The following is a 21178-nucleotide window of genomic DNA, read 5'->3' as shown; positions in this document are numbered from 1 at the left end:
ATTGGCAATGTAAGTCTGTGCCAGATATCTTGACCTTCTTTTTTTTTTTTTTCCCCCTTCTTTTATTCACAGTTCTTTCTGCGTCGAGTGACAAAAGACTGTACATGGGGGAAATCCAGTGATCACACCATTTTGTTTTAGAACGACTTTCATAACTGTGTCCTTCTCAGATGGAGAACTAGTTACCAGAGCCATAACTTTACTAGCTCCAGCCCGTGGTGACTTTTTTTATTTTATTTCCTTGTCTTCGTGGCTCCCTGATTTCTACAAAGAAAACGTACAAGAACTAAGTTTGTGGGTTTTTTTGTTTGTTTTTAAAAATATAAAAACAAATTGTGTATATTGGGGGGGGGGGAAATTCCACTTGGTTTTATCAATATACCCATACCCCAACCACCTAATAATGTTAACCTATTTTGTTTATGAATTACTGGTACAAGCAGTGTTTACCTCATATTTGAGGTGTTTTTACTATATATTTTTTTTTTTTGCAAGATAAACGGTCTTATTATATTTGTGAGTTGTTAGTGTTTTTTTTTTTTTTTGTTTTTTTCCATTCCTCTGAGAAACAAATTACTTTCCATAGGAGTCAGAGGACCAGATGTATTAAGCCTGGAGATGTGATAAAGTGGAAGGTTGCAACACACCAGCCAATCGGCTCCTACCTGTCAGGTTACAGGCTTTATTTTAAAAATGACAGGAGCTGATTGGCTGGTGTGTTATCACCCTCCACGTTATCACTTCTCCAGGCTTAATACTGTACATCTGCCCCAGAGTTCTTTTATCTATGATACTAACTGACATATTTCAGTTTTGATAATAATTTGGGCTTGCATCTGTAGTTTTTTTTTTTTTATTAGTATTGTACTGATTTTCACAGACCTTCAGTTATGTACCACCATTCTCTAAGAAATTATTACTTTAATTATTACCAGTTATTTATATAGCGCACACATATTCTGTAGCGCTTTACAGGGAATATTTGCCCATTCACATCGGTCCCTGGCCCAGTGGAGCTTACAATCTATATTCCCTACCACATGTACACGTGCACACATTCATACTAGAGTTAATTTTTGTTGGGAGCCAATTAACCTACCAGTATATTTTTGGATTGTGGGAGGAAACCGGAGTACCCAGAGGAAACCCACGCAAGTACGGGGAGAATATACCAACTCCGCACAGGTATAGCCATGGTGGGAATTGTACCCATGACCTCAGTGCTGTGAGGCAGTAGTGCTAACCATTACACCATCCGTACTGCCGAAATATAAATATTTTTTGTGTCTCATTTTATTAGATGCTAAGATACAGGAGGCAAACTAAAAAGTAGGATGACTAATGTAGCCATTCTCTTTTGTATTTTGCATTCATGGTTTAGATTCACTAAGTGTGTTTTTACTATGAGTCTCTTTCTTGACAAAAACTTGCCATGAGCGGACAGGCACATCATATGCTAAAATCAAAAGGGCAACCGGCCAGTGTCAAACCAAGATTGCTGAAAGCCTTTTAAGATATTTCTATGACTTTAACTTAGCTGGAAGCTGTTGTAAACCATTAAGCAGCTGAGAATATAACCTAGATACCTATCAGTCCCTGAATAGAAAAAGGATTTGTTTGTTTTTATTGTTCAGCAACCTTTATGTATGTAGTGCTCACATAGCAATGCAAATAAGATGAATTTTCTGCAAAAAAGACGCCCGACTTTAGCAAAACTGTATGGAAACTGCTCACTCACGCCAGGCATCTCACGGGGGTGGGGTATACAAGGTTGACACTGTTCCCAATGTGTTACCCAACAGTGGGGAACACTAACCGGCAAAGACTCCCACACAATAAATGAATGCCTTCATTAATGTAGATGTCCTATATCGCACCCAGGCCAAAATACACTAAAGTTTTTTTTTAAAGGTTTACTTATGGCTATTACGAACAGTGAATATTGTATTAATAGTGGTAAATACACAGTACGGATGGTGTAATGGTTAGCATTACTGCTCACAGCACTGAGTTTGTGGGTACGATTCCCACCATGGCCCTAACTGGGTGGAGTTTGTATTTTCTACCTGTACTTGCGTGGGTTTCCTCAGGGTGTGCTGCTTTCCTCCCACAATCCAAAAATATACTGGTAAGCGAACTGGCTCCAAACAAAATTAACCCTAGTGTGAATGTGTGCATGTACATGTGGTATGGAATATACAGTAGATTGTAAACTCCACTGGGGCAGGGACTGATGTGAATGGGCAAATATTCTCTATAAAGAGCTGCGGAATGTGTGTGCTGTATAAATAACTGGTAATAAATAAAATACATGCCACAATTATAGGACTTTTACAAACGGGACACTAAGTCGTATTGTAGTGAATGTAAGAAATACATACACAGCGCTATACCAGTCTATCACTGGGTACGCAATTCAGGCTTGTGTCAAAGCTGTGGTGGCTGCTGGCAAGGAAGAAGGAAGCCATCTGATTCCTCAGTCAGTCTGGCAGAAGCCTTAAACCCTCAACAATCCTGACACACAGTCCACGAACCCTCAGCATTACAAACAGACACACAAAACAGCAACGTGTGCTCACAAGACCATAACACACTAGGCTGCAGGAAAATCATGGAGGCCAGGGATGATGATTATCCTTTATTTATATGGCACCACAAGGGATCTGCAGCACCCAATACAGAGTACATAAACAAATGAGCAAAACAGCACTTACAGATTAAGACAATATAGGACAAGTACGTTAAACCAGGGGTTAGGTGCATCAAAGGGAGTATAAGATAGTGTAAGGGAAGAAGACTTACAATCTAAAAGATGGTGGAAGATCAACCTCCACACTGCTTCCAATGAACAAGGTTTGTTGCCTCTTTATTCCTTAGGAGTCTATTTACTAAGCCTTGGAGAGAGAGAGAGAAAGTACCAGCCAACCAGCTCCTAACTCCTTTTTGAGACACAGCCTGTAACATGGCAGTTGGGAGTTGATTGGTACTTTATCTCCATCCACATTATCTCTCTCCACGGCATAGTAATTAAATCACTGTGGGTATATTTCCTAAAGTGTAGGTTTTTAGAAGTGTAGATGTTGCCCATAGCAACCAGATTCTACTTATTTGTCTAGCACCTGTATAGAAGATAATAGTTGGAATCGGGTTGCTATGGGTAACATCTCATCTCCACTTCTGCAACCTTGCCCTTTAGTAAATATACCCCCTAGTGCGTACGTGTGATGCAATATACCCCTGCAGTACGGAAAACATAAGATTTCCATACATGGGGTAGGGCACCAAATGTATTTATCTTAACATACAGGCATAAACACGTGGGGCTGGGGCACAGAATGGAGTGCTCTTCTGTGTTGTCTAGTATTCAGCAGTATACCTGTTATTACACTGATAGAGATGTCCCTCTTTCAAATGATAACGTCCCTTAGCGGTATTCAGACTCTAGGTCGACAAGACTTAGATTGACAGTGTCTAGGTCGACCACTATTGGTCGACATGTTCTAGGTTGACAGGTCAAAAGGTCAACATGAGTTTATATTCACTTTCTTTTTTTAAAAACTTTTTCTTACTTTATGATCGACATGGACTACGATTGGGAACGGTAACCTGGGCCGAGCGCAGCGAAGTACCTTGCCTGAAGCATGGTGAGCGAAGCAGTGCACTAATTGGGGTTCCCGGTCACTGTGCGATGAAAACGACACCAAAAAAGATTCAAAAACTCATGTTGACTTAGAGGCCCTGTTGACCAATAGTGGTCGATGTACACACCGTCAACCTTCAATACCACATCTCCCCATAGCACCTGTAGACTGGATATCACCTAAAAGTATCTTGGACATTGTATTAAGCCCAGGTAAAAATCCATGCAATAACAATGCTTTTAGGAAGTGGGAATAACAGTCATACTGCAGTGAAATTAAATGGAGCATATTGTATAAGGGTTCGGTACAGGGACGTGTGGTGAGGTAAATGTCTCAGGAGGCACTAGCTAGTGCCAGAGTCAGATTTACACACAATATATGAGCCAAATGGTACATCTGGGCATTATACACAGGTACAGCAGTATAAACTCCTGGAAATTTGGTGAGTTTTAATTGGAGATTTGTGGAAAAGATAAGCAGGTGTGCTACTGCCTCACCTGCCACAGTCTCTAAAGATTTGACTATAAAAATGATTACAATTAAACAAAGAAGATATTATTAACATATTCTTTGTATTTTTCATATACACTGTTTAAAAAAATAAAGGGAACACTAAAATAACCCATCCTAGAGCTGAATGAATGAAATATTCTTATTAAATACTTTGTTCTTTACATAGTTGAATGTGCTGACCACAAAATCACACACATTATCAATGGAAATCAAATTTATTAACCAATGGAGGTCTGGATTTGGAGTCGCACTCAAAATTAAAGTGGAAAAACACACTACAGGCTGATCCAACTTTGATGTAATGTCCTTAAAACAAGTCGAAATGAGGCTCAGTAGTGTGTGTGGCCTCCACGTTCCTGTATGACCTCCCTACAACGCCTGGGCATGCTCCTGATGAGGTGGCGGATGGTCTCCTGAGGGATCTCCTCCCAGACCTGGACTAAAGCATCCGCCAACTCCTGGACAGTCAGCCACATGAGGTCTAGCATTGTCTTGCATTAGGAGGAACCCAGGGCCAACCGCACCAGCATATGGTTTTACAAGGGGTCTGAGGATCTCATATCGGTACCTAATGACAGTCAGGCTTCCTCTGGCGAGCACATGGAGGGATGTGCGGCCCCCCAAAGAAATGCCACCCCACACCATTACTTACCCATTGCCAAACCGATCATGCTGGAGGATGTTGCAGGCAGCAGAATGTTCTCCTTGGCGTCTCCAGACTCTGTCACGTGCTCAGTGAGAACCTGCTTTCATCTGTGAAGAGCACACGGCGCCAGTTTTGACTGTAAAAAGTACACTGCTCAAAAAAAAATAAAGGGAACACTTAAACAACACAATGTAACTCCAAGTCAATCACACTACTGTGAAATCAAACTGTCCACTTAGGAAGCAACACTGATTGACAATCAATTTCACATGCTGTTGTGCAAATGGAATAGACAACAGGTGGAAATTATAGGCAATTTAGCAAGACACCCCCAATAAAGGAGTTGTTCTGCAGGTGGTGACCACAGACCACTTCTCAGCTCCTATGCTTTCTGGCTGATGTTTTGGTCACTTTTGAAAGATGGCGGTGCTTTCACTGTAGTGCTAGCATGAGACGGAGTCTACAACCCACACAAGTGGCTCAGGTAGTGCAGCTCATCCAGGATGGCACATCAATGCAAGCTGTGGCAAGGTTTGCTGTGTCTGTCAGAGTAGTGTCCAGAGCATGGAGGCGCTACCAGGAGACGTGGAGGAGGGCAACAACCCAGCAGCAGGACATCTACCTCTGCCTTTGTGCAAGGAGGAGCACTGCCAGAGCCCTGCAAAATGACCTCCAGCAAGCCACAAATGTGCATGTGTCTACTCAAACGATCAGAAACAGACTCCATGAGGGTGGTATGAGGGCCCGACCTCCACAGGTGGGGATTGTGCTTACAGCCCAACACCGTGCAGGACCTTTGGCATTTCCCAGAAAACACCAAGATTGGCAAATTCGCCACTGGCGCCCTGTGCTCTTCACAGATGAAAGCAGGTTCTCACTGAGCACATGTGACAGAGTCTGGAGACGCCAAGGAGAACGTTCTGCTGCCTGCAACATCCTCCAGCATGACCGGTTTGGCAGTGGGTTAGTAATGGTGTGGGGTAGCATTTCTTTGGGAGTCCGCACAGCCCTCCATTTGCTCGCCAGAGGTAGCTTGACTGCCATTAGGTACCGAGATGAGATCCTCAGACCACTTGTGAGACCATATGCTGGTGCGGTTGGCCCTGGGTTCCTTCTAATGCAAGACAATGCTAGACCTCATGTGGCTGGAGTTTGTCAGCAGTTCCTGCAAGACGAAGGCATTGATGCTATGGACTGGCCCGCCCGTTCCCCAGACCTGAATCCAATTGAGCACATCTGGGACATCATGTCTCGCTCCATCCACCAACGCCACGTTGCACCACACACTGTACAGGAGTTGGTGGATGCTTTAGTCCAGGTCTGGGAGGAGATCCCTCAGGAGACCATCAGCCACCTCATCAGGAGCATGCCCAGGCGTTGTAGGGAGGTCATACAGGCACGTGGAGGCCACACACAGTACTGAGCCTCATTTTGACTTGTTTTAAGGACATTACATCAAAGTTGGATCAGCCTGTAGTGTGTTTTTCCACTGTAATTTTGAGGGTGACTCCAAATCCAGACCTCCATGGGTTAATAAATTTGATTTCCAATGATAATTTTTGTGTGATTTTGTTGTCAGCACATTCAACTATGTAAAGAACAAAGTATTTTAATAAGAATATTTCAATCATTCAGATCTAGGATGTGTTATTTTAGTGTTCCCTTTATTTTTTTGAGCAGCATGTATGTATGTGTGTGTGTGTGTGTATATATATATATATATATATATATATATATATATATATATATAATATATAGAGAGAGAGATATAGATAGGAAATGCGGCACTCCTGGCGACTTCATTTCCAGGAGAGTATTTGTTTATGCCTATTATGGAGGCACCTGCGCAGCAGTGCTTTAGTATTGGGAGAGCCAGGCACTCTGGTCGATATATATATAGCGGAGCGCTGATCTGAGGTTTGTGTGCTGGTCCAAATCCTCTGTCACTTCATTCGGGGTTGTCTTGGATAAGTGTGCTGTCTCACTAATACTGCACTGTGTTTCCTCATTATCTCTGATTTCTGCTGCAGCATGTCTGAAAATAAGTCTGTGTGTACTTCATGTAAGGATAGGTTTACACCTTTACTCGCAAGGGTCTTTAGTGTGTACCCAATGCTCTATACCTTCACAGGGTAGTAATATGCAGGAACCTGAGTGGATGGAATCCTTTAAACCAATGATTACTAACATAAATTCAGAGTTGAATGCGGCTAAGCAAGAAAGACAAAACCTGAAACAGTCTATGGACACTCTCATGTTAACCACTGCCGACCACAGACAGGCGCCTTAGCCCCGTCCTGTTGGTCTCTCATAAACGCACTGTCCCACAGATATTGCAGTCTGATTCTGATTAACCAGAGTTAGATGAGAGAGAAATAAAGGTGGATGAGGATAATGCCCTGTCCCCAGGAGTTGAGGCCCTGATTTATGCTATTATGGAGGTCCTCAACATTCCAGATGAGCAGAACCAGCAGATTAATTGTTTTTAATATGAAACTAAGTCCCCTGCAACATTCTCTGTTTCTAAGGAATTAAATTCCCTTTCAAGGGAAGCGTGGATAAATCCTGACGAAAAGTTTGTTACTCCTAAAAGGGTACTAAATTCCTTTCCTGCTGAGGATAGGAAGGTCTGGAAAAACCCACCTACAGTGGATACGTCTGTGTCTAGGCTGTCACGTAAAATTGTACTACCTGTACCTATCTCTCTCAAAGACCCAGCTGATCACAAGATTGAGACCACACTCAAGTCAATTTATACTGCGACCGGTGTAGCCCAACGCCCTACCATACTTTGCGGGTGGATTTCTAGAGTCAGGGTAAAATGGTCTGATAATATTATAAAGGGGTTGTATACACCACCTCAGGATGAGCTAGTCACATTACTGCAACATATTCAAGATGCTGCAAACTTCATGAGTGAGGCTGTTAAGGAACTAAGGGGGTCATTCCTACCCGATCGCATGCTGCAGATCGCAGCGGTGTGATCGGGTCAGAACTGCGCCGCGACCGCAGATGGGAAACGCCGGGCAACGTAGCACCTAACGAAGAAAGTGATCGCAGCGGCGATTGCAAGGTTATTGACAGTAGAATGGCGTTTCTGGGTGGCCGTTTCCTGGGAGTGTCGTGGAAAAGCAGGTGTTTGCAGGGTGGGTGTCTGACGTCAATTCCGGGACCTGACAGGCTGAAGTGATCGCAGTGGCTGAGTAAGTTGAGAGGTACTCTTTGAACAGCTCCCCTGCACAAGTGATCGCACACTTGCTATGCTAAAATACACTCCCCCATAGGCTGTGACTATCTGATCACACGGCTGCAAGAAACTGCTACAGTGCGATCAACTCTGAATGACCCCCTAAGTATCCTCAACGGCTGTACCACTGCTATGGCGATATCAGCTCGTAGAGCCCTGTGGCTGCGACAATGGTCAGCGTATGCTGATTCCAAGAAAGGTGTGGAGGACCTTCCTTTTACAGGTGATACCTTGTTCGGGAAAGAACTGAACAAGTGGATATCTCAGGTGACAGGTAAATCTACATATTTGCCTCCTGCTAGACGTCCCTACCCCGGGCCCTCTCTGCAGTCCTTTCGTGTGGCCAGATTCAGAGGCAAAGCCAGAGGTGCCTCCAATGCTGCTAGAGGAACTCGCGGTAAGTCCCGTAAACCAGCGGCTGCTGGAACTTCGAACCTGGCCTCCGGATCCTCTTCCACAAAGCCCTCTGCGTGACTATTGGCCCCAGCAGCAAGGCAACTTTCAGGTAGGTGCTCGCCTTCAACAGTTCGAACACATTGGCAGAATCCTGCCGGGATCCTTTGGTAAGGGATATCATATCCCAAGCATACCGGCTGGAATTTCAGGAACTCCTTTCAGATTCTTCAAGTCAGGCTTACCAGCTTCGCCAGTAGCAAGAGCTACCCTGCAAGAAGCCATTCAAAAAATGCTTTCAACGGGAGTTATTGTTCCAGTACCTTCTCTGTTACAGACAAAGGGATTTTACTCAAGTCTCTTTGTAGTTCCGAAGCCGGATGGCTCTGTTCGGCCGATCCCGAACCCTTCTCTTCGGGTGTTCAAATTCTAGATGAAATCACTAAGAGCAGTGATATCAGGTCTGGAGGAGGGGGAGTTTTTAGAATCCCTGGATATCAATGATGCACACCTGCATATCCCAATCTGGCCCCCTCATCAAGCATTCCTCTGGTTCGCTGTACTCGACCAACATTTCCAGTTTCAGGCCTTACCCTTTGGTCTCTTTACGGCTCTAAGGGTATTCACGAAAGTCATGGCAGAGATGATGCTACAATTACGCATGACTGGTGTCAACATAGTCCCGTACTTAGATGATCTCCTGATGAAGGCGGTGCCCAGGGAACAGCTGCTACACAGCATTGACTTGACTACTCGTCTGCTTACGGATCACGGGTGGATCCTAAATTTCCGGAAGTCACACCTTGAACTGTCTCAGAGAATTCATTTCTTGGGGATGATCCTGGATACGGTGTCAGAAGGTGTACCTTCCAATGGACAAGGCCTTGACTATTCAGTCTATGGTTCGATCGGTGCTACAACCATGCAAGATCTCAATTCATCTTTGCATTCGCTTGCTGGGCAAGATGGTAGCCTCCTACTAGGCAATACAGTACGGCAGTTTCATGCATGGATGTTCCAACTGGATCTGTTGGACAAGTCATCAGGGTCTCACCTGCACATGCACCAGAGTATAACTCTGTCGCCAAAAGCAAGGATCTCCCTGTTGTGGTGGCTACAAGTCTCCCATCCAGTGGAGTGTTGGAGTTTCAATACCCAGTCTTGGACTTTGCTAATAATGGATGCCAGCCTCCGGGATTGAGGTGCTGTGACCCAAGGGTCCCAGTTCCAGGGGAAGTGGTCAAGTCAGGAATCAACATCCTGGAACTCAGGGCAATTTACAACGCTCTCCTGCAGGCCTCATACCCCCTTCGAAATCAGGCCATCCAGGTGCAGTCGGAAAACACCACGGCAGTACATCAACAGATAAGGAGGAACAAGAAGCAGGGCCGCAATGCGAGAGGTGTCGAGGATACTCCACTGAGCGGAAGCCAACGCAAGGGCTATTTCAGCCATATTCATTCTGGGCGTGGACAACTGGGAAGCGGACTTCCAAAGCAGGCACGACCTCCATCCAGGGGAATGGGGCCTTTACCCTCAAGTATTTCAATAACTGATTCACCGGTGGGGTTGTCCACAAATAGACCTGATGGCTTCTCGTCTCATCACAAAGCTGAGTCATTACTGTTCCAGAACGAGGGACCCGCAGCCAATCGCGGTGGACGTTCTGACGACACAGTGGACTTACCAGGTCGTGTACCTGTTTCCTCCAATTCCTCTCATTCCAAGAGTTCTAAAAAGACTCAAAAAGGAAAGAGTTCAGAAATTCTAATTGCACCAGATTGGCCTCGACGGGCCTGGTATGTGGACCTCCTGACCTTGTCTCTGGAGGAACCCTGGCCTCTGCCGCTTCTCAAGAACCTTCTTCAACAAGGACTTTTTGTCTATCCAGACTTACAGCAGCTACGTTTGACGGCTTGGAAGTTGAGAGGGAGATTTTAACTTAACTAAAAAGGGTCTCCCATTCAAGGTTATTTCAACTATGGTCCAGGCCCGTAAGGGGGTCACGTCCAAACATTACCACCGTATTTGGAAGAAATATGTTTCTTGGTGTGAGGGTAGGAAATATTCCCCTGTGGAATTTCGTCTGGGTCGTTTTCTACTTTTCCTCCTGCAAGCAGGAGTGGATAAGGGCTTACAATTAGGCTCCATCAAAGTTCAGATTTCGGCACTCTCTATCTTCTTCCAGAAACAACTAGCGGTACTACCAGAAGTACAGACTTTCCTAAAGGGTGTTCTTCACATTCAGTCACCCTTTGTCCCTCCCACGGCTCTATGGATCTCAATGTGGTCTTGACTTTTCTCCAGGCGGACTGGTTTGAACCCTTGTATAGGGTAGACTTGAAATATCTGACGTGGAAGACTATCATGTTGCTGGCCTTTGCCTCTGCGAGACGGGTGTCGGAATTGGGGGCCTTATCCTATAAGAGCCCGTAGTTGATATTTCACGAGGATAGGGCAGAGCTCAGGACTCGTCCACAGTTTTTGCAGAAAGTGGTGTCGGCATTTCACGTAAATCAACCTATTGTGGTACAAGTGATATCCGACACTTCCGTTGCTCCAAAGTCCCTCGACGTTGTGAGGGCTTTGAAAATTTACGTGAAAAGGACTGCTTGTCACAGGAAGTCTGACTCGCTTTTTGTCCTTTATGATGCTACCAAAATTGGTCGCCCTGCTTCCAAGCAGTCCATTGCTCATTTGCTCAGATTGACTATTCAACAGGCTCTGCCGCTGCCGTGTTCTATTCAGGCCCACTCCACGAGGTCTGTGGGCTCTTCCTGGGTGGCTGCCCGGGGTGTCTCGGCCTTACAGTTGTGCCGGGCAGCTACTTGGTCTGGTTCGAACACGTTTGTCAAGTTCTACAGGTTCTACATCTTGGCCAAAGATGACCTCAGTTTGGTCAGGCGGTTTTGCAGGGGTCTCCCACCTGTTCCTGGAGCATTGGGACATCACCATGGTAACTAAATTTCCCAGTATCCACTAGGACGTTAGAGAAAATAGGAATTTAATACCTACCAGTAATTCCTTTTCTCGTAGTCTGTAGTGGATGCTGGGCACCCGCATCAGTGCTTAGTTTTCCTGCTTACCTGGTTGTAAGTGTTCTTGGTTGGGTCTGCTGTTGCTTTCCCTGTTCCATGTTTGGTTAGCGTTGCTTTCCTCTTTTCTGGTTAGCTCTGCTATCTTTGTTATTGTCGTGTGTTGGTTCGTTGCCTCGCCACTTTTTATGTTATATCCTTCTCTCAAAGTATGTCTGTCTCCTCGGGCACAATTTTCCTAGACTGAGTCTGCAGGAGGGGCATAGAGGAGAGGAGCCAGCGCACACTAATGCTTTCTTAAAGTGCCAGGCTCCAGTGGATCCGACCTATACCCCATGGTAACTACATTTCCCAGTATCCACCACGGACTACGAGAAAAGGAATTACCGGTAGGTATTAAATTCCTATTCTTTATATAGAGCTAAAATGAGTATTCATACCTAATATAAATTTAATTAAGCACTTGAGATACTGCACAAATCCTTTTAGATTTTTAAGCATGGTAGCCAAACTGGGAGCTACCATGAATGCAATGAGTCAACCTATCTGGACTAAATTTTACTGGGTCAATGGACAGTGAGTAATCCTTATGTGCAGCAAATTTTTCCCCTCATCAACCATGAGGGCAGACCTCTGCTTATAATCAAAAGTTTTTATAACAGGGATATAAAATACAGTATTGTTGTACATCAGGAGATCAGTACACAGAGGGCTATCCAAAATTAGGATTTAAAAGCATTATATTTTTATCTACACTTACCCAAATTTCTTCTTAATCGCAGTACTTTATAACGTCACCCGTAGTTCAAAGTTTTCAAGGTATATGCAAAGGATGAGTCCCACCCATTCAAATATTGTCTGTTGATCACCTGCAAGTATTTTTTGGTGGTGTGCATATGTATGTATGTATGTATACATGTGTGTGTGTGTGTGTGTGTGTGTGTATGTATGTATGTATGTATGTGTATATATATATATATATATATATATGTATGTGTGTGTGTATATATATATATATATATATATATGTGTGTGTATATATATATATATATATATATGTGTGTGTATATATATATATATATATATGTGTGTGTATATATATATATATCTGTGTACATATATATATATATATATATATATATATATATATATAATTTTATCAGTTTGGTAAAATTGTATTTGACGTTACATGGAGCAAAAATATTAATGGTATTTTCTGAAAATGCTATGTCTTTTGAAGAAAGGTATAATTTGTGTGCTTAGTTCATTGGGAAAATTGCTGATAGTGACATTTATAATGTGACTAGGGCATGGTGTCAAACAATTGGCCCAGCACCGGATTGAGACACACATATATAGGTGGTGCTGGGCTGCTGGCAGTCACCCCAATTGCAGATGTCTATATTCTGGCTCCGGCGGAGTGGGTCCAGTGGATTCTGCTACTGCAACAGATCTTTATCACGATCCGGGTAATTTGTCAACATTATTTACCTTCTAAGTGTCTCCTGAGACTGGCCCAGCGTTCCAAGCCTGGGTTCCAACTGTGCTGTCTGCATGCAGCGCGCTGCATTTCATTACCAGAAATCTCTTCCCTGTGATCCGGGGAGCGCTGTCATGGCAGCATTACAGTTAAAACCCATTTGTTTTAAAGTATGGCGTCTCCTGCCCTCCGTCGCAATTACTGCTGATTACCACATGTAATTTACAAACAGACTTTCCCTCCAGTTTCAAACATGGGCGCAGCCATGTTTGTTCATATCACATGTTATCCTCCAGCCTATCCGCTGCACTCTGGACTCTGCCTAATCACCCAGCCAAAACCTGCTCACCAGCTGGTATAAATATTCAGCTCCAGGGCTGGGAAATTGTCAGTGCTTTGGTTGTCTATTGTTGTCTAACCTTGTACACATGTCTCTCCTGTTTGTGGATTCTACAGCTTGTTTCTCCAGGTATTCCAGCTCCTGTGATGCAGCTCCACTAAGAGACTTGCACCAGCTACCATCCAGCGGTGCAGCCTGACTCCTGCAGTGTTCCAGCATTGCTCTTGGTTACCTCCTGCGATCTGACACTGGCTTCCTGCTCACAGCGTTGGCTCTGCTTCGCCTCCAGCGGTGTCCTGGTATTGCTTCTTGCTCCTATTCTCTGCAGCATCGCTCTCCAAGTTTTGTAGTGTATTCATCACTGGCTTCCTGCGTTGTGCTAACATCGCCTCCAGCTTCCAGCAGTGCTCTAGAATCACTATCTGCCTCCAAGTGGTGAGTTACATCATCTCCAGTTTCATTCTACATTACCAGCAGTATCTCAATATCGTTCTGCATCTCTGACCACACAACATTGAACCACAGTCTCCATCAATGCTCACCATCGGACTTTAACTTCAGCGGTGAGTTCAGTACACCTTTTGTGCATACCAGTTCCACCCGGTAATCTCTGCAGTTCTACCAAGTATCACCTCAACATCTGTGTTTCTGTTACCCCAGCCTCTGTGCATCATCTGCTGGGCAGTAACTGCTCGTTCCTCTCCTCAGCGGTTAGCTGTGGCATACGGACTTTCTAGTTCCGGATTTGGCAAGGACTATTAACATCTTGTTCTACTAAGCCACAGCACTTTTCTCTTACGTCCTAGAGGATGTTGGGGACTCCAAAAGGACCATGGGGTATAGACGGGATCCGCAGGAGACATGGGCACACTATAAGACTTTTACTGGGTGTGAACTGGCTCCTCCCTGTATGGCCCTCCTCCAGACCTCAGTTAGATTCTGTGCCCAGAGAGACTGGACACGCACTAGGGGAGCTCTCCTGAGTTTCTCTGAAAAGACTTTCTGTTAGGTTTTTTATTTTCAGGGAGACCTGCTAGCTACAGGCTCCCTGCATCGTGGGGAGAGAAGCAGACCTACTTCTTCTGAGTTAAAGGCACTGCTTCTTAAGCTACTGGACACCATTAGCTCCAGAGGGTTCGATCACTGGTGCGCCTAGCTGCTTGTTCCCGGAGCTGCGCCGTCAACCCCCTCACAGAAGCCAGAAGAAAGAAGCCGGGTGAGTATTTAGAAGAACAGAAGACTTCAGTGACGGCAGAAGACTTCAGTAATGAGGTACAGCGCAGCGGTTGCGCTGCGCTCCATGCTCCCACACATACTTCCAACGGCACTTACAGGGTGCAGGGCGCGGGGGGGGGGGCGCCCTGGGCAGCATGTTACTGAGGTAAAGACTGGCTAAAAAAGATATATTATAAGTGGTATCATTTACCCAAATAGAGGATACGGATACCGACACGGACTCTGACTCCTGTGTCGACTATAGTAGGCCAGTTTACATCCAAAATTGGTTAAGCGTATTCAGTACATGATTGTGGCTATTAAAGATGTTTTACATATTTCTGAAGTACCTGCTGTTCCTGATACAACGTTTTGTTTGTATAAGGGAAAGAAGCCTGAGGTGACGTTTCCCCCCTCTCATGAACTGAACGCTCTTTGTGAAAAGGCTTGGGAATCTCCTGATAAAAGGTGGCAGATTCCCAAGAGAATTTTTATGGCATATCCTTTCCCCTCTGACGACAGGGAAAAGTGGGAGTCATCTCCCAATGTGGACAAGGCTCTGTCACGGCTGTCCAAGAAGGTGGCGCTTCCGCCACTGCTGCCCTCAAGGACCCTGTGGATCGTAAGCAGGAAACGACATTAAAGGCCATTTATGTCACTACGGGTGCACTCCTTAGACCTGCCGTGGCATCGGCATTGGTGAGTAGTGCTATTGCTAAGTGGGCAGATAATTTGGCATCTGACATGGATACCCTGGATAGGGATAACATTCTTTTGACTCTCGGTTATTTCAGGGACGCTGCAGCTTACCTAAAGGATGCGGCGAGGGATATTGGCCTCTTGGGATCGAGGGCCAATGCCATGGCAGTCTCGGCCAGGAGAACGCTGTGGATTCATCAATGGAATGCTGATGCCGACTCCAAGAAAGCTATGGAAGCTCTCCCATATAAAGGTAGTGTCTTGTTTGGGGACGCCATCGCTGACTTGGTGTCTACCGCTACAGCGGATAAGTCATCCTTTCTTCCTTCTGTTCCAGCACAACAGAAAAAGGCACCCCATTATCAGATGCAGTCCTTTCGGCCAAATAAATACCTAAAGGTACTAAAGGTAGAGGTAGGGGAAAAAGGCCGCCTGCAGTGCCAGGCTACCAGGACCAGAAGTCCTCCCCGGCCTCTGCCAAGTCCACCGCATGACGCTGGGGCTCCCCTACGGGAGTCCGTACCGGTGGGGGCGCGTCTCCGACTCTTCAGTCAGGTCTGGTTTCACTCGGGCCTAGATCCTTGGGTGTTAGACATAGTGTCCCAAGGGTACAAACTGGAGTTTCAGGAGGTGCCCCCCCCACCGATTTTTCAAATCAGCCTTGCCAGTTTTCCATCCCAGAAAGAGAAGTAGTGAGTGCTGCGATACAAAAGCTGAGTCAACAGAGTGTCATTGTCCCGGTACCCCCGTCTCAACGGGGAGAGGGGTTTTATTCGAGCCTCTTTGTCGTACCAAAGCCAGACGGCTCAGTCAGACCGATTCTGAACCTAAAATCCCTCAATCTGTATGTGAAAACTTTCAAGTTCAAGATGGAATCTCTTCGAGCAGTGATCTCCAGTCTAAAAGGGGGGGGGGGGGGGGGATTTTATGGCGTCAGTCGATATAAAAGATGCCTACTTACATGTCCCAATATATCCTCCACATCAAGCTTTCCTGAGGTTTGCGGTGCAGGATTGTCATTACCAATTTCAGACGTTGCCGTTTGGGCTTTCCACGGCCCCGAGGGTCTTCACCAAAGTAATGGCGGAAATGATGGTACTCCTACGCAAGCAGGGTGTTACAATTGTCCCGTACTTGGACGATCTCCTGATAAAGGCGAGATCAAAGGAGCAGTTGCTAAGAAATGTGGAACTCTCCCTGACGGTTCTGCAACATCATGGTTGGATTCTGTATTTGCCAAAGTCACAGTTGATTCCGACAACTCGACTGCCTTTCTTGGGCATGATCCTGGACACGGAACTGCAGAGAGTGTTTGTTTCTTCCAGCAGAAAAAGCTCTGGAAATCCAATGCATGGTCAAGGAGATTCTGAAACCGGCAAGAGTGTTGATTCATCAATGCACTCGAGTGCTGGGGAAGATGGTTGCAGCTTACGAAGCCATTCCGTTTGGCAGGTTTCATGCCCGGGTGTTTCAGTGGGACCTGCTGGACAAATGGTCCGGGTCTCACCTGCACATGCACCGGAAAATAAGTCTATCTTCCAGGACCAGAATATCTCTCCTGTGGTGGCTGCAAAGTTCTCACCTCCTAGAGGGACGCAGGTTCGGGATCCAGGATTGGGTCCTGCTGACCACGGATGCAAATCTCCGAGGCTGGGGAGCAGTCACACAAGGAAGAAGTTTCCAGGGAAAATGGCCAAGCCAGGAAATTTGTCTCCACATAAACGTTCTGGAATTAAGAGCCATTTACAACGGCCTTCTGCAAGCGGAACAATTTCTTCGAGGTCTACCTCTCCTGATTCAGTCGGACAACGTGACAGCGGTGGCGTACGTAAACCGCCAGGGCGGAACAAAGAGCAGAGCGGCGATGGTGGAGGCCACAAAAGTTCTCCGCTGGGCGGAAAAGCACGTGAGCGCTCTGTCAGCAGTCTTCCTTCCAGGCGTGGACAACTGGGAAGCAGACTTGCTCAGCAGGCACGATCTCCATCCAGGAGAGTGGGGTCTTCATCAAGAGGTCTTTGCAGAAGTGACAAGGCGTTGGGGAATTCCTCAAATAGACATGATGGGGTCTCGCCTCAACAAGAAGCTTCCGAGGTATTGTTCCAGGTCAAGGGACCCTCAAGCCAGTGCAGTGGACACCCTGGTAACTCTGTGGGTGTTTCAGTCGGTATGTGTGTTCCCTCCACTTCCTCTCATTCCAAAAGTGTTGAGTATCATAAGACGAGCAAGGGTTCCGGCAGTACTCGTCGTTCCAGATTGGCCACGGAGGGCCTGGTATCCGGATCTTCAGGAATTGCTCATAGAAGATCCTTGGCCTCTTCCTCTCAGAGAGGATCTGTTACTGCAGGGGCCATGCGTATTTCAAGACTTACCGCGGCTGCGTTTAATGGCGTGGAGGTTGATCGCCAAATCCTAGCTCGAAAGGGTATTCCCGGGGAAGTCATCCCCACTCTCCTTAAGGCTAGAAAGGAGGTCACGGCGAAGCATTATCACCGTATTTGGAGAAAATATGTGTCGTGGTGTGAAGCCAAGAAGGCTCCTACGGAGGAGTTTCAGCTGGGTCGTTTCCTTCATTTTTTACAGGCAGGTGTGGATGCTGGCCTAAAATTGGGCTCCATAAAAGTGCAGATTTCGGCTTTATCTATTTTCTTTCAAAAAGAATTGGCCGCCCTTCCAGAGGTTCAGACTTTCGTGAAGGGAGTGCTGCACATCCATCCTCCGTTTGTGCCACCCGTGGCTCCGTGGGATCTTGACGTGGTGTTGCAATTTCTTATGTCTCACTGGTTTGAACCTTTGCAAAAGGTTGAGTTGAAATTTCTCACTTGGAAAGTTGTCATGCTTTTGGCCTTGGTGTCCACAAGACGGGTGTCGGAGTTGGCGGTTTTGTCTCACAAGAGCCCCTATTTGATTTTCCATGAGGATAGAGTGGAATTGAGAACTCGTCAACAATTTCTGCCGAAGGTGGTTTCTTCGTTTCACATTAACCAACCCATTGTAGTGCCTGTGGCTACGGGTGCTTTGGCTATGTCAAAATCTCTCGATGTAGTTAGAGCTTTGAAAATTTATGTCGCCAGAACGGCTCAAATTAGGAAATCGGAGGCTCTGTTTGTCCTATATGCTCCCAACAAAATTGGGGCCCCTGCTTCCAAGAAGACTATTGCTCGCTGGATCTGTCATACGATTCGACATGCTCATTCTACGGCTGGATTGCCGTTACCGAAGTCAGTGAAAGCTCATTCTACCAGGAAGGTGGGCTCATCTTGGGCGGCTGCCCGAGGAGTCTCGGCGCTTCAACTTTGCAGAGCAGCTACGTGGTCGGGTTCAAACACTTTTGCTAAGTTCTACAAGTTTGATACCCTGGCTGATGAGGACCTCATGTTTGCTCAATCGGTGCTGCAGAGTCGTCCGCACTCTCCCGCCCGGTCTGGAGCTTTGGTATAGACCCCATGGTCCTTTTGGAGTCCCCAGCATCCTCTAGGACGTAAGAGAAAATAGGATTTTAATACTTACCGGTAAATCCTTTTCTCCTAGTCCGTAGAGGATGCTGGGCGCCCATCCCAGTGCGGACTGTTACTTGCAGTTGTATTGTTAGTTGTTGTTTTCGGTTACACGAAGGTTGTGTATCTGTTTATATTCAGCTTGTTGCTGTTTTTCATTTATACTGTTATCTGGTATTCCTGGTTATCCAGTTGTACGGTGTGTTGTGGTGTGAGCTGGTATGTATCTCGCCCTTAGTTTAACAAAATCCTTTTCCTCAAAATGTCCGTCTCCCTGGGCACAGTTCCTATAACTGAGGTCTTGAGGAGGGGCATAGAGGGAGGAGCCAGTTCAAACCCAGTAAAAGTCTTATAGTGTGCCCATGTCTCCCTCAGATCCCGTCTATACCCCATGGTCCTTTTTGAGTCCCCAGCATCCTCTATGGACTAGGAGAAAAGGATTTACCGGTAGGTATTAAAATCCTATTATTACCTCTGCGCTCCTAGGAACTGTACTGTATATCTCCCTGCACATCTACTATTGAGGTCAATGCATATCCAAGGTGTCTAAACTGTGTGTTCAATAAACTGACTCTTGCTTTTACAACTCTGTTGTCATGGTCACGCCTTCGGGCAGATGGTGCTAGATCTCCTGTATGTCAAGGAACCCAATTCTACCTCCCCGGTTCACCTACACGCCAGCCCCTACACCTGAGGCTTCCTTAGGTCAGCCTCAGCTCTCAGTTGTGACTATCTTTCTCTGAGGTAAGTTTAGGTGGAGGAGCCATGTCATGGATGATGCCATTTTCTGCCTGACCATTTATAGAGAGCGTTCCCTATTTCTCTGGCTGGGTCCACAGGATTATCCACAGGATAACATTGGGATATTGTCGAGCGACAGCGAAAATGGCACCAACACGGTCACAAGCTTTCTGGCCTCCCAGGATGCATTGGGGCCTCCACTATATAGTCCCGCCCACTGACTCAGTCAGATCAGTTTTCTCTGACGTCCTAGTGGATGCTGGGTACTCCGTAAGGACCATGGGGAATAGACGGGCTCCGCAGGAGACTGGGCACTCTTAAAAGAAAGATTAGGTACTACATCTGGTGTGCACTGGCTCCTCCCTCTATGCCCCTCCTCCAGACCTCAGTTAGAATCTGTGCCCGGCCAGAGCTGGATGCACCCTAGGGGCTCTCCTGAGCTTCCTAGAAAAGAAAGTATTTGTTAGGTTTTTTATTTTCAGTGAGATCTGCTGGCAACAGACTCACTGCTACGAGGGACTTAGGGGAGAGAAGCAAACCTACCTGCTTGCAGCTAGCTTGTGCTTCTAAGGCTACTAGACACCATTAGCTCCAGAGAGATCGAACACAGGGCCCGACCTCGATCGTCCGTTCCCGGAGCCGCGCCGCCGTCCCCCTTGCAGAGCCAGAAGACGGAAGAACCAGGAGAAAATAGGCGGCTGAAGACTCCGGTCTTCAATAAGGTAGCGCACAGCACTGCAGCTGTGCGCTATTGCTCCCACAGCACACCACACGCTCCGGTCACTGGTGGGTGCAGGGCGCTGGGGGGGGGGGGGCGCCCTGGGCTGCAATTTGTATACCTTTGTTGGCAAAATGCACATAATACAGTTCTAAACTGTATATGTGCCTAATCCCCCGCCATAAATATTATCCAAAAAGCGGGAGAAGCCCGCCGCTGAAGGGGCGGGGCTATCTTCCTCAGCACAGCCAGCGCCATTTTCTCTTCACAGCTCCGCTGGAAGGACGCTCCCCAGGCTCTCCCCTGCAGTATACACTACGGAAAGGGTAAAAAAGAGAGGGGGGGCACATAAATTTAGGCGCAAAAAGGTGATATAAGCAGCTATTGGGGGAAAATTCACTTTGTATTAGTGTAAATCCCTCTGTTATATAGCGCTGTGGTGTGTGCTGGCATACTCTCTCTCTGTCTCCCCAAAGGACTTTGTGGGGTCCTGTCCTCAGTCAGAGCATTCCCTGTGTGTGTGTGCGGTGTGTCGGTACGGCTGTGTCGACATGTTTGATGAGGACGCTTACGTGGAGGCGGAGCAGGAGCCGATATGTGTGATGTCGCCCCCTGCGGGGCCGACACCAGATTGGATGGATATGTGGAAGGTATTAACCGACAGTGTCAACTCCTTGAATAAAAGGTTGGATGACGTAACAGCCTTGGGACAGACGGCATCTCAGCCCGCACCTGCCCAGGCGTCTCAGAGGCCATCAGGGGCTCAAAAAGGCCCGCTACCTCAGATGGCAGACACAGATGTCGACACGGAGTCTGACTCCAGTGTAGACGAGGATGAGACAAATGTACAGTCCACAAGGGCCATCCGATGCATGATTACGGCAATGAAAAATGTGTTGCACATTTCTGACATTAACCCGGTTACCACAAAAAATGGTATTATGTTTGGGGAGAAAAAGCAGCCAGTGACTTTTCCCCCATCTGATGAGTTAAATGAATTGTGTGAAGAAGCGTGG

General features: G+C 46.4%; 1 protein-coding gene and 1 long non-coding RNA gene across 3 annotated transcripts in view; one reads left to right on the top strand and one right to left on the bottom strand.

Annotated features, from left to right (window-relative positions):
* SNRNP40 (small nuclear ribonucleoprotein U5 subunit 40) overlaps positions 1-513 on the top strand; it is a 42902-nt gene extending 42389 nt beyond the window's left edge. Inside the window, exon 10 of the mRNA XM_063954586.1 lies at positions 73-513. Within this exon, the coding sequence (XP_063810656.1) occupies positions 73-122 (50 nt within the window). The 3' untranslated portion in view covers positions 123-513. The remainder of the gene's footprint in view (positions 1-72) is intronic.
* LOC135037852 (uncharacterized) overlaps positions 1-21178 on the bottom strand; it is a 307719-nt gene that overhangs the window by 57281 nt on the left and 229260 nt on the right. The gene's annotated exons all lie outside the window — the stretch shown is intronic.

Source organism: Pseudophryne corroboree, chromosome 2 (assembly GCF_028390025.1).
Source record: "Pseudophryne corroboree isolate aPseCor3 chromosome 2, aPseCor3.hap2, whole genome shotgun sequence".
Lineage (NCBI taxonomy): Eukaryota > Metazoa > Chordata > Amphibia > Anura > Myobatrachidae > Pseudophryne > Pseudophryne corroboree.
The sequence above is the reverse complement of the archived record's forward strand: the minus strand, read 5'-3'. Positions and strand labels throughout refer to the sequence as shown.